This window comes from Saimiri boliviensis, chromosome 5 (assembly GCF_048565385.1).
Source record: "Saimiri boliviensis isolate mSaiBol1 chromosome 5, mSaiBol1.pri, whole genome shotgun sequence".
In the NCBI taxonomy this organism is placed as follows: Eukaryota; Metazoa; Chordata; class Mammalia; order Primates; family Cebidae; genus Saimiri; species Saimiri boliviensis.
This window is the reverse complement of record NC_133453.1, coordinates 61,422,969-61,447,706: the sequence shown is the minus strand read 5'-3', so window position 1 is coordinate 61,447,706 and position 24,738 is coordinate 61,422,969. Positions and strand designations below refer to the sequence as shown.

General features: G+C 38.1%; 1 protein-coding gene across 3 annotated transcripts in view; it reads left to right on the top strand.

Moving 5' to 3' along the window:
- The first annotated feature begins 897 nt into the window (after positions 1-897).
- PLEKHA3 (pleckstrin homology domain containing A3) overlaps positions 898-24,738 on the top strand; it is a 49,122-nt gene continuing 25,281 nt past the window's right edge. For 2 of the 3 annotated variants that reach the window (XR_012517697.1, XM_074399408.1), the window contains exons 1-7: positions 898-1,397; positions 5,758-5,874; positions 11,771-11,926; positions 14,758-14,894; positions 16,412-16,576; positions 19,964-20,007; positions 22,927-23,042. Coding sequence is in view for 2 of the 3 variants with exons in the window: in XM_074399408.1 (XP_074255509.1) it covers positions 1,358-1,397; positions 5,758-5,874; positions 11,771-11,926; positions 14,758-14,894; positions 16,412-16,576; positions 19,964-20,007; positions 22,927-23,042 (775 nt within the window). In the remaining variant the exon portion in view is untranslated. Of the gene's footprint in view, positions 1,398-5,757; positions 5,875-10,060; positions 10,108-11,770; positions 11,927-14,757; positions 14,895-16,411; positions 16,577-19,963; positions 20,008-22,926; positions 23,043-24,738 lie in introns of those variants that run through there. The other variant, XM_074399409.1, reaches the window with a different exon arrangement.

Genomic DNA, 24,738 nt, shown 5'->3' with positions numbered 1-24,738 from the left:
CACCACTTAGAGCCTATCATGTAACTATATTCGATTTATTACATATCCATCCATCAAGTCACCTTATTTCCAAGTGAACACCCAAAGACTACCCAAACCAGAAAACCTGCAAAGGCCTTCTGATTCGCCTGGATTAGGTTCTGGGAGCAGAGCTGCTATGCTGCCTCAGTGATGCGAAGAAAAGCTGCAGCACCGAGACTGATTCATGCGCTTTGCTTGAAGTTTGCAAAGTTCCATAAACCTTTAAAATTACTGTAGATTATGCAAGATGACTATTGCGTCCAAGCAGGAGTTTTAAATATCACAAAAACTAGGGGAAAGTCCTCATTTCTAGAATAAAATCCCAAAGTCGAGTTCCATGTCTTATATTCTAAATAAAACTGTGGCTATCCAAGGTTAATGACGGCGTGATGACAGTTCCTTGGGGGCTATCGCTGTTCCTTGTGAGAGGACCCCGACTCCTGCACATTGCCTTCCTAGGAGATTTCAGTCCCCCTGAGTGTGAGGAAAATACGAAGCAAACAGAAATAAGAAGGCGTTTATTTATTTTTGAAGACGAAATAATCCGCCAAAGGACCTGAGGCTTAGTTACAGGAAAACCCGAGAGAACAAAGTGCCCGCGGGATGAGTGCGCGGGGAACTCCTCCTCGGGTGGGCCCGGGGGCTGCGCGCGCAGCGGAACTCGAAGGCCTCGGCCCCGGGGGCGGTCGGCCTGGGCCTTGGCAGCCAAGCGGAAGACTGGGGAGCCTCGGGGCCGTTGGCTACTGGCCCGAGGGAGGAGTAAGGCGGCCCTGATTGGGAGGCCGACGGTGCGACGCGCCGGACCGCCCTCCTCGCGCAGCCTTGAGCTAAGCGGCGAGGCCGCAGGCCGCGCCCGCTCCTTCAGCCCCGCCGCCGGGGAGGGGTTTCCCGGGACGATCCGGCCCCTTTCATCCAGGAAGTGAATGCGACGTCGGGGTCAATGAAAACAAACTGGGAGCCCGGGGGGAAGGCAGGCAGGCGAGGAGGAGGCAGCGCCGGGGCGCGTGAGGGAGCAGCCTAGCCGCGGAAGCGCGAGTAGGAAGCCGGTTGCGGTCGCATTTTTGCCGCTGCGGCGGCCAGCGCCGCCGAGGCTTACCCAGGGATGTCCAGGCCCGCGCCTCGCGGCCCGCGAGCTCCAAGCGGCAACCGCCGTCCCAGCCTCTAAGGGCCGCCACGTCCCGGCGGCGCGCGCGAGCAGGGGGCGGCTTCGTGCCTGCGGCTGGCGCCGGGGGAGAGGTACCGGGCGGGCCGGGAGGGGCTTCCCCGGGCCCCGCGCCTACCCAGTCACCGCGGCCGGCGCCGGGCCGAGAGGATGTGCGGTGTGGGGCTCTGAAGCATGGAGGGGGTTCTGTACAAGTGGACCAACTATCTCACAGGTATGTGGGCTCGCGCGGTGGGAGAAGCGGGGAGAGGCGGAGGGCTAGGACCGGCTTAAGCAGGAGGCTGTGGAGAGGGCGGGTCCGGGGCGCCTCTGCCTCTGCCTGGCCTCGCGGACCCTCAGAGTGAATTCACTCTACTCGATTCCGGGGCTTGTCGAGTCCTTCTGGCCGCTTCAGGGGAGTGTTTGAGACTGCGCAACTTCTAGTGGGTGGGGAGTGCACCTGCCTCTTCTTTGCTAGCGTAATAATACTAATCTTTGCCTTCTGTAGCCACTGGAACAATTCTCGCTCGCCCTACTTGTGTTGTTACGATCTCCGTCCTTATTCACACGTTGTATTCATACTTTAAGAACATTTTGTTAATAACCGAGTTGCGGAGTATTGGACTGGAATGGACCCTTTAAAATCAAGATTTGATTTTAAGAACTTTTTTTCTGGATTTCTTTTAATTTTCGTAACAACGTTTTATTTAAAAAGTTCTCTTGTTGAGGTTGTTCTAGCTTACCTAGCATGATTTTGGAAGCTGTCCCCAGATAATATTTTCTTAGGGATTGTCAGTGAAGTATCCTTACGTTTGGGAATTCTGTTAACGGTGTGAGAAATAGTGGAAGAAAGTGCCAGTACACAGAAGGGAAGCAGGCAAGTCACTTTCACCTTTGAAGTGGATTCGAAGGAAGAACTTTGAAGGTTTAAATGTTTTTGTACAAATGAGAGAACAGCAGGAAAGGGCCCCTTTCCGTGACATTGGCAGTCTGGCTTATTTAAAAGCTCCTTAAATTTGGGTTGTAGTCCAATCTCTGCCAGCAACCAACATTCAAGGCAAGTCAGTTATTCTTTCAGGAATTCAGTATGATAAGGCCATGTGATCTCACCAAATGACAGATTGGTTTTAAAATAAATTTGAACAGTAAACTTTTTGGGGGGTCTAGCATAATAGGCAAATCGTGACTTGCTGCCCACTTACTCTGCCAAAAGTATCGAATCCCTTAGTAATTGTTTGGTACTCTCAACTTGTGTCCACCTGATCTTGTGCAAAATGTGCACATAAACTTTTTAAGGCATAGGCACTGAGCTACAGTTACACCTGCTTTTTGATTTACTAGAATGCCAAAGCCAGATTTATAGCAGCAAAGGCTTTTAACATTCGTGATACACAGATGTTTTGTTTTGTTCAAACTAAAAAGTCAGTTTATTTCTATAAGTGACATATTTTAACAGGAAACATTTAAAAGTTAGACAAATATTTTTATTGGGCATTTTCATTTGGGTCATTGTGAGAGCAGGTATACTGTTTGGTTGAGGCCTAGTGTTAACTGTTAGAGACAGTATAGCGCTTCGCGCCAGTAATCTCAGCACTTTGGAAGACGGAGGCGGAAGGATTGCTTGAGCTCAAGACCAGCCTGGGCCACATAGGGACACGTGGTCTCTCCAAAAAAAAAATTAGCTTGGTGTGGTGGTGCACACCTGTAGTAGTCCTAGCTATTGAGGAGGCTGAGGCGAGAGTATTGCTTCAGCTGGAGAAATGGAAGCTGCAGTGAGCTAGGATTGGTGAGCTATGGTTGTACCCACACACTCCAACCTGGCTAACAGAGCAAGATCCTGTCTCAAAAAAAAAAAGACAGTAGCTTCTATTCTTTGAGATAAAATGGTCATCTCATTGCAAATGTTCCTAAGCACCATCTCATGGAGGTCATGTCAGAGAAATTATTGGGCCATTACTGAGATGAGTCATAATTTGAGAGTTGAGGTGAAACCTGGTTGTGGTTGCGATTTCCTCATCTCTTATGATATTAAATAACCAGTGGTTGAGCTTTTAACCACATGATTTAGATTTTAGTCTTTTCAGGGCATTTAGTTAACTTCTAGTATGCATGGTGGAAATGAAATCTTTGGTTGGGAAGAATTTCATTTTTAAAATTTAAATTTGGGTCGATGGCATGCTGATGATTAATTTTAGCTCATCTTAGGTCAAAAGGATGAGCAGCTGTTGATACTAAGTAATCTTTAAGTGTAATGATAGTGTTGGTTGGGCAGGTGGCTCATGCCTGTAGTCTCAGCACATTGGGAGGGTGAGACAGGCAGATAGCTTGAGATCAGGAGTTTTGAGTAGAAAGTAAGAGTTTCAAAAACATTGTGTAGTTTGAGATAAAAAGAATGTGTTTTTTTGAAAAGAATTTTAAAAGGGAATACCTGTGAATCTTTTCAACAGGTGTTACCCTCTGTTATGTAAGTGTGTGAGTCAATTAGAAATTGTTTTATTAAATATTTCTTCAAAAAGTATAATTAATAGGCTTGATTATGTTAGTATGTTCAACCACTCACTTTTCACGTTGCTGCAGATTCTAGATGAATCATTTTGCCCAATATTTGTTTTAAAGATATATTGAATTGCAGTACTACAGACTTGCAGAATCATAATTTGTCTTATAGGCACACTAGACCTGGGCAGAGGAGTGTGTTTTCACCACTTCCTGCTTATAATTTGTCAGGGTAAATTAGTGTTTGGAAAGATGTTTTTATCATTTCCGTGCATGATCAATACAATATACTCTCAAAGATATATTGTATGTCTGTATTCTCAGGGGTAATATGAAATATCTGCTGGGTGTGGTGGCCCACACCTACAATCCTAGCACTTTGGGAGGCCAAGGAGGCAGGATTACTTGAGTCCAGGAATTTGAGACCAGCCTAGACAATATGGCGAGACTTCGTCTCTATAAAAAATTGAAAAATAAGCCAGGCTTGGTGGCACTTCTGTAGTCCTAACTACTGAGAAGTCTGAGGTGGGAGGACCTTTTGAGCCTAGGAGGTCAAGACTACAGTGAGCCATTTTCATGCCACTGCACTTCAGCCTGGGCAGCAGAGCCAGACTCTGTCTCAAAGAAAAGAAAACAAAACAACAACAACAACAACAATCCCTGAAATATCTCACTTTTGGGGTATTTGTTCTTTCATTCATTTATTGAGTCACTTGAGAAATGTATTTTTTTGATACCTCTTATGTGCCAGGCACTGTTCTGTTTGCTGGGATGAACAAGATAAGGTCCATGTACCAAAGTAACTCACTTTCTAATTTGTTTGGGTCTCACTAGGGAATGCTCTGTTGTTTCATAAAAAGAAATTTTCCAGGAACCTGAAAGTTGCTGGCTTTTAGTTGTTAGATGTCTGTCTTTCTGAGCTGTATTACTGCATTTCTTGCCTTCCTAAACAAGGTTACAAAGTAAAATTTAATCTTTTATGATGACTCAGTGTTGTCATTTCAAAAGCGTTACAGATAAATCCTTTTAGGAAAATAAGCCCTGGATGTGTATTAAAGTCTAAGAATGATTGACCTATCTCCCCTTTCAGCACTATCTGACCCTGGAAAGATCAAATTAATCATGTGGCAGGCTATGGCAAAAGTGACCAGCATTTGAACACCCACAGTTTAAAATGTACATTTTACTCATGAACACTTGGGCTTCATTGTTATTTAATAGTCACAGAAGTAGCTAGGGCAGTCACACTGCCCCCAGCACAGTCACCAGGTTAGTAGTCAGTGAACTGTTGTAAATTAGTAGCATGCTTGATAAGACTCCAGGGAACACCAAGTTTGGCCTCAAAGAGGACTAGGAGTTGGGTACCAAGGAGAGCCGTCATCCTTGTCACCAGCTTTGCCATGGAGCCAAGTCTGTGATAGATGTGAACTCTAGTCGCTGAATAAATATCAGTTGAACAATTGCAGTTTCTAGCATTTCTGCCCTAGCTGTGCAGCTGCAGACAAGGGAAGAGAAGGTCGTATGGGGAATCTATGTTCTTAACCACAGGGTATGTAGCTTCTGTGTAAGAGACTGGAATTCATTTAGCACTCACTCTGTTTAAGAGAGTTTGCTTAGAAATATGTATTTTGTAAGAGGCACATTGCAGAATTAGAGAGCTAGATGGCACCTGAGAGGTCATCTTGTTCAACCTACACATTTTAGAGACTGGGAATTTTAGAGATTTATTGAAACGAAAAGATTTGCCCCCAGGGTATGGTTATCCAATTAAAGAATGATAGTAGAGGTGAGGCTAGACTCCCTGTTTTCTGTGTTTCCCCAACTCTGTTCCTTTTTAGGAAAAGAGGGCAGTTATGCTGTACCCAGTTTAGGGCTATTACTGAGGATGGGCCTTATGGGTTGTTAATGAGAACACTGTGAGCCAGAATTAGAAGTATTACTCCCTTTGTTTTTGCTGATCTGGAGATTTCTCCTGAAATCTCTCCCAATAAACTGGAGACTGTTGCAAAAACATTTTTGGTAAGGCTAGGTTGGTGATTAAAAATTTAATTGTGAGAATATCTTTCCAATTGACTTTTTGTTGTTTATGATCTTTTTAGGTTGGCAGCCTCGTTGGTTTGTTTTGGATAATGGAATCCTATCCTACTATGATTCACAGGATGATGTTTGCAAAGGGAGCAAAGGAAGCATAAAGATGGCAGTTTGTGAAATTAAAGGTAAGTGAATATATAGAATTAGAGGAATTGGAGGTTAAAATAGTCAAGGATTCTTGAGCATACTCCAAACAAGAGGAAAAACGCATTTCTAACCACGTAGGGATCTTCTAGTACCATTTATATCCTTAGCAGTTAAGAGTGGGCTTTCGTCACAGTTAACACAATTAAACATAGTTTTTCATAATTCTCCCTCTACACATGTGTTTTGAATGGAAATAACTTTTGCTAGTCTTCCAATTTGGACTTGACAGTTTCTTGTGGATACTACTTTAGTGTCCATCTTCAGTCTACAAGCGTTTTCTTTCATTCTTGTTGTAATTAATAGAAAGACATTGTGAAGGTTGGAAGCTGAACTCTAAAGATGGGGCCAGCTCTGTAGGGTTTTGATAAAGTATGAAGTCGGAGTCATAAACTCTGGGTATTTGCTGAATTTGGAGGTAAGTTCTGGATGGTAGAAATTTTTTTTTGTTTGTTTCCTTCCTTCCAAAAGAGGAGAAATAAAGCGATAGATCCTGCTGTAATTTTCATGAAGGAAGATTTTTATGGACTATCAATTCATTTTTGTGTGTGTTTGGGGTGAGTGTGGTGGAAGCAGGTAGAGTGAAATCATTAATAAAATAGTGAAAAGTACTGAATTATTCAAAAAGAATGAAGGAAAAACTAGAGCACCAGGGGAGTGACTGTTAACTCCCTCCTGGTTGTTTTTCATTTCTCCACTCTAGCTTGAATACGTGTCCTTAATGAAGTGTGTTTCCTTTCACATGGTGAGCTCTGGGTCATAGCTATTAAATACCCTAGCGACATCTTATTGAGGTATGCATTTTCTTGTTTAGATTAAACCATAGCAGCAGCCAATGTATTGTTCTGCATTTCCAGGGCTGGATGGCTTCTTTCATGTAATTTTGCAGTAGTTCTTAGTAACATTTAGCCATGGAGACAAAAGGTAATTTCTGCTTTGGGTGCATATTCTTTGGCTACACAGCTAGCTTTTCATCTTCACCTCAGATTCGCCAACATTAGGGATCTTTCTGCAGCAGCAATACTCTGCATAGGGTAGATCAGTGTCATCCAGGGAGCTTTCTCCAAACTTCACATGTCTGCCAGGTGATTATGGCATGTGCCCTTTAGTTGAGAATTACTGCCGTTTTAATGGAAGGGAGTTATGGTTATATAAGATATAGGAGCACTTTTGCCTTGTGTATTGTTACTTGTGTGTTCTCTAAAATATTTGGGGTATCATTTTGTTGTTTATTTTTAATAAATGTACTGAAATGTGTATCAAAAACTGTTGGGTTTTAGTATACTCATTTTTAACTAAAGGTCATCACCCATAATGTTTCAGAACTTCTCTTTTGGAATTACTTATGAACAGTTTATAAATCATTTAGGAAAAACTCATTCAAAGCATTGGTTTTTATTTTTTTAAAAAAGTATTAATAGCTTTATCTTATTCTCAGATTTGATTCCAAATGAGATTAAATCAGAAATCCAAACTACATTCAGAGTTCAAAGATTTGCCAACTTTGAGGATATTTAAAAAGCTGCAGAATTCTAAGACAATTCCAAAATGGTTTCAAGGCATGGGAGCAATCTTTTTTGTTGCTGGTTAACATTATAACTTTATTAAAGAATAACATACAGGAAATGATACAAATATTAAATAATGTTCAGGTTGAAGAATGTTCACAAAGTGAAAACACCTGGGTAACTACTGCCTAGCTCCAGAATTAGAATATTGATATCAGCATCTCAGAAGCCCCCACCCCCACCCAGTCCCCTTAGCCACTAATCTTCCTGAAAGGTAGCTATTAATTTGACTTTAATTGCCGTACATAAGTCTTGTCTACTTTTGAACATTTTATAAATGGAATAATCCAGTATTTTCTTTCGTGTCTGGCTTTTTTTGCTAAACATCATGTTAGTGAAATTTATGTATGTTGTTCTATGTAACAGTAGTTCAGTCATTCTCATTATATAGTGTTCCATTATGTGACTATCTCACGATTTTGGTATCCATCCTAGCACTGACGGATTTTTGGGTTACTTCCATTTTGGGACTACAGTGACTAAAGCTGCCATAAACATTCTTACACATTTATTGAACATATGTGTGCATTTCTTTGTAGTCTATCTCTAGAAGTGGAGTGGAATGCTAAGGCATTGAATATTCATACATTCAGCTTTAATAGATGTTAAAGAAAAAAGTGTTCTTGAAACTTGTTGAACTGGTATGTCAGACTTTATTTCGGACTGTTTGATAGATATAGGGACTATTGCGTTGGAGGAGAGAGATCGGAATCAACTTCCAAGTACAAGGAAAAGTGGGAATTTATAGCCAAGGAGCAGGGTTAGTGGGAGAGGGTGTCAGTGGAGGGAAAGTTACTAAGAGGTAAGTGGGGATTCTGGCTAAACTGATCTAACAGGATTCTTGCTGAAGGCAGGTTGAGGCCAGGGTGATCAGACATTGCTGGAAGATTGTAGGGAATGAAAAATGTGGTCCGATATCAGGGGAGGGTGATGAAATATTTTGTTAGGAGATTCTGGCTAAATTGACTTAGTAGCATTCTTGCTAAAACTGGATTCTACAAGGATGAAGAAGGAAGCCTAGGTGAGTATAGGGCTCAAATGAAGCTGACTAAAATTTGGTCAAGAAGAGAATCTTTTTCTTTTTTTTTGAGACAGAGTCTCACTCTGCTGCTCAGGCTGGAATGCAGTGATGTGATAATGGCTCACTGCAGCCTCAACCTCCTGGACTCAGGTGATCCTCCTATCTCAGCCTCCTGAGTAGCTGGGACCAGAGGGAAACGTCACTATGCCCAGCTAATTTTTGTGTTTTTTTGTAGCTACAGGGTTTCACCTTGTTGCAAAAACCAGACCGCTTTTGAACTCCTGAGCTTAAGCAGTCTGCCCGCTTCAGCCTCCCACAGTGTTGGGATTACTTGCATTAGCCACTGTGCCTGGCCAAGAATCTTTTTCACAGATGATGCCAGATGTTTTCCAAAGTGATTATATTAATTTTTTCTGTAACTGATCTGAGTATTAGAGTTCCAGTTGGTCTGCATCTTTGCCAAAACTTGGTATTATATCCATTTTAAAAATTTGGAATATTTCTGGTGTTTATAGTGGAATCTCGTGGATTTTAACTTGCATTTCCTCAATCACTAATGATGTTGAGTACTTTTTTAGATCTTAGCCATTTGGATGTCCTCTTGTCGGGCATGTTAGCTCATGTCTATGATCCTAGCAGTTTGAGAGGCTAAGGCAGGCAGATTGCTTGCGCTCAGGAGTTCGAGACCAGCCTGGGCAACAAAATGAGATTCCTGACTCCACAAAAAGAAAAAGTTTGAATGTTCTCTTCTTTTGAAGTCCTTTTTCAAGTCTTTGGCCCATTTTCCAACTTTGACTATGTTTCATGTTGATTTGTAGGAGTTTTTTTGTATAGTCTGGATGAATCTTTGTATTGCACATGTTTTCTTCCGCTCTGTAGTTTCTGTTTTCATTTTGTTAGTGATACCTTTTGAGGAACAGAAGTTCTTAATTTCAGTGAAGTCTAATTTGTTAATTTCTTTTATTATATCATTTTATGACTCACTGAAGACATCTTCTGTGTTACTTTCTTGAATGCTTATTGTTTTACGTTTTATATTTAGGTCTGTATTAGGTCTGTACTTGATTTAATAGCAACCATTCCCCCACTGCACCATGGGAATAGCTTTGTCACAAAGCAAGTGACCATGTATGTGTGGGTCTTTGTCTGGACTGTCTTTTCTGTTCTGTGGCCCTATTTTTTTTTCTTTTTTATAATCCCTGTGCCAATATCACATTGTCTTAATTTCTTTAGCTTTATTCTCTTTGTATCTGATAGCCAAAGTCTCATAATTTTGTTCTTTTTTAGTATTGTCTTGGCTATTGTTAGCCCTATGCATTTCCTTAGACATTTTAGAATCTGCTTATAAATTTCCACATCTGTCTGCTGGAATGTTTGGAATTGTGTTGAATCTACAGATCAATTTGAGAATTATATTCTTGATGATATTGACTCTTCTGTTCCATTAACTCTGTTTAATTAGGTATTTAATTTCTCTCAGTAATGTATTGTAGTTTTGTGTTTAGAGGTCTTGTCCATCTTTTTTTTTTGTCCTTCATGTTTTTGGAAGCATCATTTTTAAGTTTGTTGCCTTTTCAGGTGACAACTTTGGAGGGGACCACCCTTGATTGGATACATAAATTCTGGTATGTTTAAAAATGACTCATATTATTTTAGTTTCATCTTGTAGTAACATCATTAGAAATTAGAGCATTGCTTTCTTTTTAAGTAACTATTGGTGTTTTCACTAGTATTGGCAATTAGTAAGGAAGAGTTACTCTTACAGCTTTAGGATTTCAGTAGTTTTATCCTAGCCTAGAAATCTTTTGCACTCATAATTGATTGTTGCATGGTTGTATGTTTCAGTGACATCTAAGAATGGCCCATGTAAGTAGAATAATAAGATAGCAAAGCTTCTGTGGTACTTACTTACCATAGTACACTAAGTATCTGGTCAATATTTATAGCAATTAATTACTTAAGTTGGGGCTTCTGCCAGACTTTGCTGGGCCCCTCATAATTTGGCTCCTCCTAGCTTGTCCATTCATGAATATGTTTTTTTTTTTCTTTTCTTTTTTTTTTTTTTAGAGACAGGGTTTCACTCTATCACTCAGTCTGAAGTGCAGTAGTGAGATTGTAGCTCACGGCAGCCTGTACTCCTGGGCTCGAGCGATCCTCTTGCCTCAGCCTTCTGGTTTCCAAATTGTTGGGTCTACAGGTACTGGGAGTACATGCTTGCACCACTGTGCTGGCCAAACGAATATGAATATTACTTTGCAATACAATGGAAGCCTCCATTTATGCTTGTTTCCTAATGTTCTCAGTACATTCTACATTTGTTTTCTCATTTAACTTTTTTCTCATTTATTTTCTTAACTAAATCCTGCTCTCTTCAAATTCTTTTTCTTGAAGCATTTTTAATTTCCTGTCTTAAATTACTTTCTCTCATAATTACACAAGAAATCTGTGTACAAAAGAGTTAAACATTTATGTATTCTGATTGTTTTTGGTGTGTCAGTTTGTTTCTTGGTTAAATTGTCAACTATGTAGAAGCAAAGACATCTTTGTTTCTTCCCCTCTGTCTTCCCTTTTACTAGCACTGCTCTGAGATGAATAAATAATTATTGATGAATGACAGCTTAACACAAATTTTGTTTTACAAGAAAGACTTGGGATTGGTGCATTATAATTCCTGATTAGTTCTCTTTTCTCAGAGCATCAAAGGAGGTGTGTGTGTAGGAAAAGAGGTGGAAAGAGGGAAAGAGGTGAATGTCTTCAAAATATACGTGCCTTCCATGTGTTATGCTATGATCCATAATTAAGGGCATATCATAGAGTTAATTTTCTGATAGAAGGTGGCTGTAGTTGTCATTTATTACATTCCTTCTATATGTTGGGCACTATTCTAGTCTTGGGGGATATGAAAACAAAGACTTTGCTTTCAAGGAAATAAGTAAAAAATATATGATAGTGTAACATTCACTGCAGTTGTATTTAATAGGATAAGTGGCCCCAAGGTGGCGGGGGTTGGGGGTGGTATCTCACTTCTCAATAGTTAGTATGTCCCTGTTTTCTGTTTCATACTCTGTCATTGCTTTAGCACCATTGTCACCATGGGTCTATGTGAGAATGTTGATTTGGAAGGTACCACTGGGTGGCGCCTTAGGGAGCAGCCCTGCCTGAATCATGAATGATAGTTTGTTGTTTTAGGTATATGAAGCATCTGATACCATGTGATTAGATGATTATTTGATTCTCCTTAAATTACTTAACTCTATAACTGCATTTCCCCTTTGTTTATCATCATAGTTCATTCAGCAGACAACACAAGAATGGAATTAATCATTCCTGGAGAGCAGCATTTCTATATGAAGGCAGTGAATGCAGCTGAAAGACAGAGGTGGTTGGTTGCTCTGGGGAGCTCCAAAGCATGTTTGACTGATACAAGGACTAAAAAAGAAAAAGGTAACTATAAACTTTTCCTTTGTGACAAGAGTACTTCCTTAAATATAAATATAAATTATGAATTACCCTGTCCACTTTTAGTATCAATCCCAAGGAAATAATTAGAAATGTATATTTACATATATCTTTATCATAGTAAACATTTTGTAAAAGCTATAAATTTAGGGGAATAGTTTAATAAACTCATGCTTGCTTTTTTTTTTTTTTTTTTTTTTTTTTTGGATACATAGTCTTGCTCTGTTGCCCAGGCTGCAGGCTGGAGTGCAATGGTGTGATCTTGGCTCACTGCAACCTCCACCTCCCATGTTCAAGTGCTTCTCCTGCCTCAGCTTCCCGAGCAGCTGGGATTACAGGCAGCTGCCACCATGCCTGGCTAATTTTTATATTTTTAGTAGAGACAAGAGTTTCACCATGCTGGCCAGGCTGGTCTCAAACTCCTGACCTCAGGCAATCCACCTGCCTTGGCTTCCCAAAGTATTGGGATTACAGGCATGAGCCACTGCACCCGGCCTAAACTCATGCTTTCATTGGCTGATATGTATTCAGTAAGATGTTTAAAAGAGGTTTTAATGTGAGAAAATGCCCAAGGTTAAATGATCATTGAAATGCAGGATTCAGAATTATGTATAGTGTTAGAATTCATTGGCTGTCTTAGGAAAGGTGTGTAAAAATTGGTCAGATTTGGAAGTGGAATTTGTGGGAAGGAGACTCACTTGTCACTATATACTAAAAAAGATTTTTAGAAATTGAAAGCAAAGCAAATGATTTATGTTATTAGTTCAGCTGTATGCAGATATAATGTGAAAATGATAATTTCTTGATAGTGAGATTATAGTTTGTTTTACTTCATTTTCTGTTGCTTTGACACATTACTTGAGATGTGTAATTTATAAAGAAAAGAGGTATGACTCATGGCTCTAGAGGCTGGAAGTTCAAGATTGAGTAGCTGTTTCTAGTTGGCTTCTGGTGAGGGCCTCACGCTGCATCATATCTTGGTGGAGGAAGCAAGGGAATGCAGACATGTGCAGAAAGACCAAACACAAAAGGCAGCCTCTATATGTAATAACCCACTCTCACAGTGACTGATCTAGTCCCAGGAGGTTGAGAACTCACTCACTCCTTTGAAGAAGGTATGAATCCCCTTTAATGACCTCTTAGAGGTACTACTTCCCTAACTGCCACACTGGAGGCCCAGCTTCAACATGAGTTTTACTGAGAACAAACCATATTCAAACCTTAGTACAGTTGTTTGATTTTTCTTTTCTATATTTTTTCTATTTCAAAATTTTTTATTAAGTATGCATTACTTTTATAATTAAAAAATACAATTCAATTACATTGGTGGACTCAAGTAAATTATAAGTATTGAGAAATGGAGGCAGAGGATTAAATTTATAATAATTTTGAAATATGTGAAAACATTACAGAATATGGCTACAGGTAGGATAAGAAGAAATGGATATTTACAATAGCTAAAGGGTGGAAATAACCCAAATGTTCATTGGGAGATGAATGAGTAAACAAATGTGGTAAATATATACAATAGAATATTACTCAGCCTTAAAAAGGAAGGAAATTATGACACATACTACAGTGTGAATGAACCCTATAGACATTATAATGAGTGAAATAAGCTAATCACAGAAGGACATATAGTCTATGATTCCACTTAGATGAAACACCCAGGACAGTCAAACTTATACAGACAGAAAATAGAATGTTGGTTCCCAGGGCCCAGGGGGAGGTAGGAATAGGGTTAGTATTGGGTGGGTACAGAGCTTTAGTTGGGGAAGATGAAGACGTTCTGGAGATGGATGGTGGTGATGCTTTTACAAATACAAATGTGCTTAATGCCACATTTTGAAGTGAAAAATTAAAAGTGATTAAAATAGGAAATTTTATGTTTATGTGTATTTTACCACAATTAAAAAAAAATGAGTGTAAGTGTGAGCAGGAATTTATTTAGGTTAGATTAAATGAGCAGATAGAGCTGCTTTGTCCACTCTGGTGAAAGTGGCTTTGTGGCTAGGACCAGAGAGCAAGGCCACTGGGACCTGGCCCGGGGAGTATGGAGAAGCACCAGAAATTTACTCTATGAATTTTCTTCGTCTGTAGCTTATAATTCGAGTTTAATACGTATTGGCTTGTGAGTGGTTGAGATTATGGCTGGATGTTTAGTTTGTCCGGAGATGCTAAGGGAGTAAGTATGCTCTTAATAAAAAAATTTGAAAATAGTATAATGTGAAAATGAAACTGAAAGGAACAGAAGAAAATAAATGAATATTTATATACAGTAGTTTTAATTACATAAAAATTTAAAACTTCTGTGTGCCAAAATAGATTAAAGAAAACTGAAAGAGAGCTAATAGACCTGGAAAAGGTACTTGCAGTATGTAAGATAGAGGAAAGATTACTGTCTTTAATTTATAAGAACTGTTACAAACTATCATTTTATATTCTTAAGAGAAAAACCAACATCAGAGCTGGAAAAAATATATAAAGGACAAAAAATAAAAAACGACTCACAAAAGAAAACCGAGCACTTTTTAAATAGAAGATGAGTAACAGAATGGAAATATCCTGTATAAAACATCCAGTGACCCTGTCTCTGGAAATTACCTAAACATAGCAGGCATATAACTGTCAGCATTTTCTCAATTTTCTAAAGAGAAGATGTTTCCTTGGGGCTCTTGTGATCTTATTCCCAAGGTCTCACATTTCTTGAGCTATAGGTATTTATATTCATTGTCTTTTTAAATGATTACATTTTGTTATATTGCCCAAAGAATATGAAAATGATCTAACTGGATATTTATATATGTTCTTTTCAGAAATAAGTGAAACTAGTGAATCGCTGAAAACCAAAATGTCTGAACTTCGCCTCTACTGTGACCTCCTAATGCAGCAAGTTCATACGATACAGGAATTTGTTCACCATGATGAGACTCATTCATCTCCTAGTGTAGAGGTAGAGCAAAGAGGATCTCTTTATGTGTGGTTATGCTTTGGAGTACTCTGGGGGGATCCTCAGTCATCCCATAAGATGATGGACAGGCATTTTCACATTGAAGTATTTTCAGCTTTTCTGGGCTCTGCTTACTGTGGGCTATCTGGAAATCTGCAGCATCTTCTCGGTTGTGTCTGTGTGACTAGAGAAGAAATGAAGGAGTATATTTCTCTAGGGATCAAGGCTTGTCTTTTTAGCCACTCTGATAATTTGGAGGTTGGAGTTGGGAAGAAGCATTCTAGGCTTTGTTCTCCAGGCTAATAGTGTAAATTCACTTAACAGCTGCTATTCTCTTTCTTTTGGTAATAAGGTCCCTGCTTCAACTATGAGAGTTGATAACTTATCTTTCTGAAGTAACTTAAATCCTTCTCAGAACAGTGACTTAGGAATCAAAACTCAGATTAGTAGGATCTGGCTAAAATAGGCTCATTCTTTCTGATAAAATCGTACCAGTGAGCTGTACCACTTTCTAGGTGAAAGGCCAGCATGTTGCCGTTACTCTTTGCTTAACGTGGTAGAAGTGGGACAAGAAATCTTTCTACTTCTCTTGTGGCCTTTTCCTGTTGGGGAGGAATCTTGTGTAAGAAGCCCAAGGACATTTAACTGTTTAACCACAAACTCCCTGGAGGTCGGTGCTCTCGCACTTGCTATAGCAGCTTAGCGACAGTATTAGGGATCCAGGCTTGTTCCATCCTTCTACTCTGCCATTCTTGGTGTGTCGAGTTTATCTCCTACTGCCCCCACATGTCAAGATGACTGTCAAGCTAACAAAGAGACCAGAGGCAGTGGGGTTGCCAATGTGGAGAGAGACCGTCTCAACTTGCTGTGCATTGTTTTGAATCAGGGAACAAAAATCCCAGAAATTCCCCAGCAGACTTCTCATCTTTTTTTTTTTTTTTTTTTCCCTGGCTCAAAAAGAAACTAGGAAAAAAATGAGCATTTGGTAAAGAGTCTTGCAATAGCCATGTCTAGCTTAGATCATTCTGTATTCATACCCCAGGGTCAGAGGGTACTGAACAAAATTGGGGTTTTCAGTCTATCAAGGAAGAAGTGGGAGAATAGATATAGGGTAGATATGAATCATACTGCCACTAAGTAACTCTAAGGGTATTCCATGTCTGTGACCGCTTTTGGGAAAATGAAACTTAACTGTTTAGGTTAGATTTCTCTAAGATAAATTTTTGCACACAGTTTTTCAATATGATAATTAAATGCAAAACTTATTTTTTCTTGAAATCTAGTTTCATACATTGTTTACCTAAGAGACAGGCATTTCTTATTCATGCATTATTTTAATTTTCTTGTTTGCTTTTTTTTTGGCCCAGCTTAATATTCTAAGGTACTGGATTTTAAATAAATCTGAATATAACATAGTAATGTTTCTGTTGGAGATAATGTCTTATCGTTTAATTATAAAGTTGTGTATGTTTCCATGTAGTTGTGTGCAAATCTGTTCAAGTCTTTCTGTAATTTTTCAGAACATGAATGAAGCCTCTTCTCTGCTTAGTGCCACATGTAACACGTTCATCACAACACTTGAGGAATGTGTGAAGATAGCCAATGCCAAGTTTAAACCTGAGATGTTTCAGTTGCCCCATCCGGATCCCTTAGTTTCTCCTGTGTCACCTTCTCCTGTTCAAATGGTTTGAACTTCTTGTTTTGTTTTCTTCTGTAGTAATGTTGCATGTGGTTTTTGTTTCTTTTTGGTATTTATTTTTAAGGGTGAAAAAAGGTGGTTTGGGGGGAAACAGCCAACAAGTTCAAATTTTTTGTTTGTACTGTTTTGTATTAGAGCTTCTCAGCTGATGAGCTCAGCACTTGTGCCAATGTCCTCACCCACCTTGGAGGGGCTGTGCATGGCCTGCCCACAGCCTTCTTCATCCATATTCCCCAGTGTCTAGGAAAATATTATAAAGTGCTGTGATACAGAAAAGGTTGGGAAGCTCTGTTCTGCTTGGTAAGAATTATACAACAGAATGAGGTTTTGCTCACAAAGGGGTACAATTAATTAAATCTTTAAGGGACTTAGAAGGAATTTGAAACATGATCCAGTGAGAAAAGTATTTTGTACTCAGCATTTGGATCTGAACCCTCAGAGTAGCTGATCTTCAGTTTCTTCATGTGTAAAAATGCAGTGTTTATCCGTCACTGCAAACGACCTGACCTGCTGCTCAGTGTTAGTTTCTGACCTCCTCGTTACTCTGAACAACAGGTCCTCTTTTTGCCCAGGGTGGTAGATTTGTTGTCCTTTCTGAGCTTATAAACTTGCTCTAGCATGCTGTGAGAAACTTGTAGGTAAGATAAGCTTTAATGAGACTTTAAATTTATTTCATGAAAGTGTTTTTAGGAGTCCATTTATAGGAGTAAGAATGCCACCTTGTTGCTGTTTTAGCAATTACCTGAAGATGGATTTGTTAGGAGAATAGGGTCTAACTTACTCCTAGGTTCTCTTACCTATCCCAGCAAATTTGGTTATATGAGATTTAGTGAAGATTATTGCCTAGATTTATTTAGAGAATTGTTTTCTAATCAGTATTTGTTGGCTAATAGTTTTCTCTGAGACAAGTATACTATGAAAATGAGTTTTATGGTCAGATTAATTTGGGAATTGCTAGGATAACTTAAATGAATTGGGTTTCTTTAATCTGATAAGGACAGTTTGATCAGTTTGATAGGACTTGTCACAGCCTTTTTTTGTTGTTTTTTTGTTTCTTTTGAAAGACAGGGTTTCACTCTGTCACTCAAGCTGGAGTGCAGTGACACCATGATATCTCACTGCAGCCTCAAGCCCCCAAGTTTAAGTGATCCTCCCACCTCAGCCTCCTGAGTACCTGGGACTATAGGCACATACCACTAAGCCTGGCTACGTTTTTAAAATTTATTATTTGTAGAGATGGGGTCTCAATTTTGTTGCCCACTCTGATCTCAAACTCCTGGCTTCAAGCTAAGTTTTAAAATTTATTTTTTGTAGAGATGAGGTCTCATTTTGTTGCCCAGGCTGGTCTTAAACTCCTGGCTTCAAGCAATCCTGCTTCAGCCTCCCAAAGTGTTGGGATTATGGCGTGAGCCACCATGCCTGGCTGTCACTATGCTGAAGTGTATTATATGTCTCTGAGAGGTGGAGGTGTAGTGTATAGTGTTTTCTGAAATTTATTTGACAATTGATCCCATTATATATATATTTTTGATAACATCTTCCAGGACTGTGGTGTTGAGTAGAACACAGTTTGACAATGTTGCTTTTTAGGACAATTGTAGATATGCTATAAACTGTTAAATAACATGTGTATGTGAACAAAGAAACTGGCCCTTTGAGATGGATGTATAGTGCTGTGTTCCTGAGGTTGGTATACAAGGGGTACACTTTTTTTTTAAAGGTGTACTTTCTGGAGTCAAATGCAGTAAAACACCTCAGAGCTGCCTTGCTTCTGCATTGAACTTCTCAGGAAATGCCTTATGTTACAAATGCTCCGTAGCCCAGAAATGCCTTGTGTTACAAATGCTCTGTAGCCCAGAGAAGTCATATTTGTATTTCACATATAAGAAACTAAAATAATTGTCTTTCTAAAGCTAAAACCTTCAGTAGAAAAATTACAGGAAATCTAATACATTAATTTAGGAAATATTAGGTTAGAAGCTGCTGATTTTTCCTAGCTATACCATTTTACTTGATAGAGCAAGAATTGTGGTTTATATAGTAGTTCTAGGGACACGTAGCATGGAAAGTAAGGTCAGACAGTCTTCATGGTTTTTTTTTTTTTTTTAAAAGAACATTATTTATTTAGTTATATGAAAAACTTACATTTATTTATATGAAAAAGCTGAAAATTTGAGTATTCCAAAACCATTTAATCTTATCTTTATAAGCGCTTGATATAGTTAATGTCAATGAATCCACTTTAGAGTAAACTTGCATTTAACTTTATTTCAAGTCATCATAAAAGTTCAGACAACTGTCATTTGACCTACAGGTTGAGTGATTATCGTAGTGGGGATGTGGTTGAGTTAGTAAGCCTAAAGGAAGTAACTTCTGTTAAAGGAGATGTTAATGTCCATTTGCATCTTAATGTCAATCTTATTAGATGTTCCCAGACTACAAATTGGGTGAGTCATATCTCTTATCGTTTCAACTGGCATTTCTCAGAACAACTAGTGGCTCATATTCTAAATATTTAGAAGGCATTTATATAACATAAATGTTACACCTGGGCTTGTTAGACTCTTGGGCCCATGTATACAAAAGCAGCCATCCTAAACTTTTAGTATAATCTTTGTTTTTCTGCTACCATGTTAAACTTTGAAATAATCTGTTGTACTTGGCTGCCTCCCTTTATATTTTGATGGAGTAGTTGGATCTTCCAAATGATGTTTAGTATTTATCACATTTTTTAAATGTTCTGCCTTATTAGGTATTATGTTTTAAAAATATGTTTTGGAAATCTATTGAGACTTAGAGTTCTTCTTCTGAGTTCTTTAAAGTCTTGAATTATTAATGCTTTCTTCCATGAAAATCATACTTTAGAACATATGTACATCAGCTACCTAAATAATTTATGGTAAAGAGAAGCTTTGCTACCAGGCTCTACTACTACCCTTTAAAAAAGAGATATTTATTAGAACATTTTCTGACTTGCTAGATACTCCTTTTTATCACAAAAAGTATGACTTTTGAATTGGTTATATACCCTGTTTTTTATATTTATAGTTATATACCCTCTTTCTTATGTTTGTATACACACACACACACATATATATGTTTTATGTATAAAATTTGGTTTTTACTTTTGAAAAAAGAATCCAACATGTTTTTGGTGTGTGTTGAAAAAGATTCCAATTAATGGTTATTAGGGAGAAAGCTTGACATTGTGCTAAACATGTAACTTGAGTCTGTGAAAGAAATTTTCTTTTGCCAGGTATCTTTTTCTCTGAGTAAATTTATGTTTATTATGATAATAGTAAATTAGAAATGTGTGATTCTACTTGACATGTGGATTAGGCTAATTAAAAATTTTTTTTTTTCAAATTTCTAGATAAAACGTTCTGTCAGCCACCCTGGTTCTTGCAGTTCAGAGAGGTAAAATAACCTTTTCTTTTGACTAAGTTCTCTCAGATTACACCCACCTAGGGAAGTTCTTTTGGCCTTTAATAAGTGGTGTGGAATGTAAACTTTATATGGGTTAGGTCTGGTTCTGAAACCAGCATATTAACTCTCAATATTTATCTCCTGGTATTTAGTATAAGGGCCTGGGCTCAGTAGATAGTTAGCAAACTAAAAATGATTTAATTAATTAACCAGCAACGTAAGCACCTTGCCAGCCATTTTACCTTTTTTAGATATTTGAAATACAGTCATATATTGAGTAATGACTATTCCATCAATGATATACTACATATATGACAGTGTCCTCATAAGATTATAATACTGTATTTTTCCGATTTTGTAATGATCGCCATTCTAACTGGTGTGAGATGGTATCTCAATGTGGTTTTGATTTGCATTTCTCTGATGACCAGTGATGATGAGCATTTTTTCATGTTTGTTGGCCTCCTGTATGTCTTCTTTTGTAAAGTATCTGTTCATATCCTTCGCCCATTTTTGAATGGGCTTGTTTGTTTTTTTCTTGTAGATCTGCTTTAGTTCTTTGTAAATTCTGGATATCAGCCCCTTGTCAGATGGGTAGACTGCAAAAATTTTTTCGCATTCTGTTGCTTGCCGATTCACTCTACTGACTGTTTCTTTTGCCGTGCAGAAGCTGTGGAGTTTGATTAGGTCCCATTTGTCTATTTTGGCTTTTGTTGCCATTGCTTTTGGCGTTTTGGTCTGGAGAGGATGTGGAGAAATAGGAACACTTTTACACTGTTGGTGGGAATGTAAATTAATTCAACCATTGTGGAAGACAGTGTGGCGATTCCTCAAGGACCTAAAAATAGAAATCCCATTTGACCCAGCAATCCCATTACTGGGTATATATCCAAAGGATTATAAATCATTCTACTACAAGGACACGTGCACACGAATGTTCATTGCAGCACTGTTTACAATAGCAAAGACCTGGAACCAACCCAAATGCCCAACGATGATAGACTGGATAGGGAAAATGTGGTACATATACACCATGGAATATTATGCAGCCATCAAAAACGATGAGTTCACGTCCTTTGTAGGGACATGGATGAACCTGGAAACCATCATTCTCAGCAAACTGACACAAGAGCAGAAAATCAAACACCGTATATTCTCGCTCATAGGCGGGTGTTGAACAATGAGAACACATGGACACAGGGAGGGGAGCACTACACACTGGGGTCCGTTGGGGGGAAATGGGGGAGGGGCGGGGGGATGGGGAGGTGGGAAGAGATAGCATGAGAGAAATGACAGATACAGGTGAGGGGACGGAAGGCAGCAAAGCACACTGCTATGTGTGTACCTATGCAACAATCTTGCATGTTCATCACATGTACCCCAAAACCTAAAATGCAATAAAAAACAAAACAAAACAAAACAAAACAAAACTGTATTTTTACTGTACTTTTTCCATGTTTAGGTATGTTTAGATACACAAATACTTACCATTGTGTTAAAATCACCCACAGCATTCAGTACAATAACATGTGGTACAAGTTTGTAGCTTCGATAAAATAAGCTATACCACATAGCCTACGTGCGTATGTAGTAGGCTATACTAGCTAGGTTTGCGTAAGTACACTCTGTGATGTTTGCACAGTGACAAAAGCACCTAGCAATGCACTTCTCAGAACTCATCCTTGTTATTAAGAGACACATGACTATATCAAGTGATGGTTAGACAGAACTACATTTTTGATGTATCAAGACTCCACAGCTGGGGCTCATTTTACCTCAGCTGTTTATAGCATCATCTATTCATGCTGAGCTGTTGTTTCATTAACAGAGAAAGATCTTGCTGAAAAGAGAAAATCACTTGATATTTTAAAGTACATATTCATATCAACACATTTAAAAAATTTACATTCTGGATAAATCTTACCAAAATGCTAAGTTGTTAAACTATTATTTTGTTAGGTTATAATCCTTTAAGTTGCTGTGGTTGTCTTATTTGGTTCTTTGGAAAATGATTTAATTATAGTGATAGTAGCATTTATTTCTCTACATTTGGACTGTTAAATGCTGGGTTCTTATTGTTTTGTCATGTTTTAATTTTTTTCCCTGATGATTATATAATCTTTGATTAAGCCATCAAGTACTCAGAGGAGTCCAACGATGTATATGTCCAACCTTGTTAGGGAATCTAGAGTCTTACCAAGTGAATTTTCTAGAAATATGAAGCTTAATCAACTTTTGACAAACTGTTATTTTTATGAAAGAAAATTTTCTATCCTTTCTACCTTATAAAATAATAATTTAAAAATTTTATTTTTTCCCTGATGAATCAGGGTTGTCATTAAGTACAGCAACATTGGGCTATTACAGAATAGTAGCTGAGGTGCTGTTAGGTGGTGGTGATTTGTTTCTCTAGGTTTAATTTTTTTAGACAGATTTTTAAAAAAGTTTCTCTAGGCTCCTTTTTGCCATCTTTCTCTTCTCTTGCTGTTGTCAATGTGTCTACCTCTCTAGTTCTATAAACTCTTTGCCCATCCGTTTCAGTCTGCTGATTTTGATTGGATACGAATAGAATTTAAGTACATGCACTTGTGAAATCTGTAACTTTTAGTTTTCAAACATTTGTAAACCGACTGATATGTCTGCTTGCTGGAGTCTCCCCTATAGAAGTCACTACTTCGTTGTACCCCTCTTCCTTTTAGTTCGGCTCAGAAGCCATATTATCCAGGTTACCAGCTGTCTTCTGAATGGGTTCACTTGCCTTTGACTTCTGAGTAGAATGTTGCTAATACGGGATGTTGAGCCTAAAAATAATTCTTTTTTGACTTAAAGAGAAGTTATTTAAAATTTCAGTTCAGGGTGTTTTTGTTTATGTAAGACCTTACAATTTAATACTTTTTATTTAATTTTCAGGAGTAGCCACTCTATAAAAGAACCAGTATCTACACTTCACCGACTCTCCCAACGACGCAGAAGAACCTACTCAGATACAGACTCTTGTAATGATATTCCCCTTGAAGACCCAGATAGTAAGTGACACAGGTTCTGTGTCTTTCTTTGGCATATTCAGCAAAGTTACCGTGGGGCTCTGTAATTTCTGGAAATGAAGTATACTAAGATTGAACATTGTACTTTGTTTCTTTGATTAATTCCTTAATTGAGAGGTAAGCAAACAGTGTTCAATCAACTAAAGCTCATATATCCTCTTATAAACAACTTTGTTATTAACTAAGGAGTGCTGAGAATTGCTTTGTAAATATTGCATCTTAGATATATATTTATAGAATATCATGATCTTTTACCCCCACTATACTTGCACTATAAAAACATTTTAGAAGAAGGCATGAATTGTTAGCTGGATTCTAGGAGAAAATAAAGGCAAGTAACTTCAAATAAAAGTCAGCATTGTTATTTTACTAAAATACCTTGAGATGGCTAAGGAAAAGAATTTTGTCTGTTAGTGGTGGTGAATTATAGTAGCATTCATTCCCGTATCTTTTTCTTCTTTATTAAAGAGGCAGCATACTGTGATTGAATATTTTTAGGAAACGTTTTGTGATTTATGTTAAAATTTTTAAATTTTTCTCTTCAGAAAAGAAGCTTTGAAAGTGTGTCAGAGTATCTTGTTAGATAGTAGTCATGATAATTTGCAGTGAACACAAATATAGTCTTATTATTACATCTCCATTAATAGACTTCTACTCTCCAAGTCTTTACCATGTCTCATGAAATGTGTGGGATAGAAACTGTACAATTTCCAGTTGAACAACAGGTTGCGTTCCATTAGTTAGTTCATTTGTAAGTCAGTTGTTTGGAAAACAGATTTTATTTTTCTTGTGGAAATGACATGATAAGTGGTGGTTATGCTCTTTGGATAGCCTGGAAGAGCCCAGTGAATTCATAGTATGGCTGAAATGGGACAAAACAGTGGTGTATTATTTTTTATTATTATACTTTAAATTCTGGAGTACATGTGCAGAATGTGCAGGTTTGTTACTTAGGTATACACATGCCATCGGGGTTTGCTGTATCCATCAACCCATCATCTACATTAGGTATTTCTTCTAATGCTGTCCCTCCAACAACAATGGTATATTTCTAGCATTCAAGTGTATTGAAAACATTGATTAAGGTAGAGCTGTTGTATGTAACCAGAAAGTTAAACGGGTTTAGTTCACACACATGGCAATTTTAAAAAGGATTGCTGTTCATTTTTGGATTTTTAGGATTTGATGGCATTTATTTTTAAGCCCACTTTTTTTTTTTAACTGAACTAATAATCTATTTATCGATATATGGCACTATTCTATGCTCATTACCATTTTGAATTTAAATTGAGATATGGGTAGAGAAATGAAGGAAACAGGGAAGGGAAAGGGAGAAAGAAACTTTCTTGGATCAATTGAACACGATCTGGAAGAGAAAAGGAGAAGAGGAAGAAGGTTAAAGAGGTTGAGTGTGTAAAAAAAAGTGTTATTTGAAGAAGGTTATAGAGGTTGAGTATGTAAAAAAAGTGTTATCTGAGGCAGATAAGATACATTCTGATTCTCCTTATTCTTTATGCCTTTTACAAATGACTCTTAATCCAGAGTTCATGGAGTTCTGTTGCTGCCTTATGCTTTTCTTTAAGTGCTACATCTTTTTTTTTTTTTTTTTTTTAAAGGGGATCATTTGTGATTGCTAAAATAATTTTTTTTAAAGCCATCCATTTTTCTTTAGAATTCT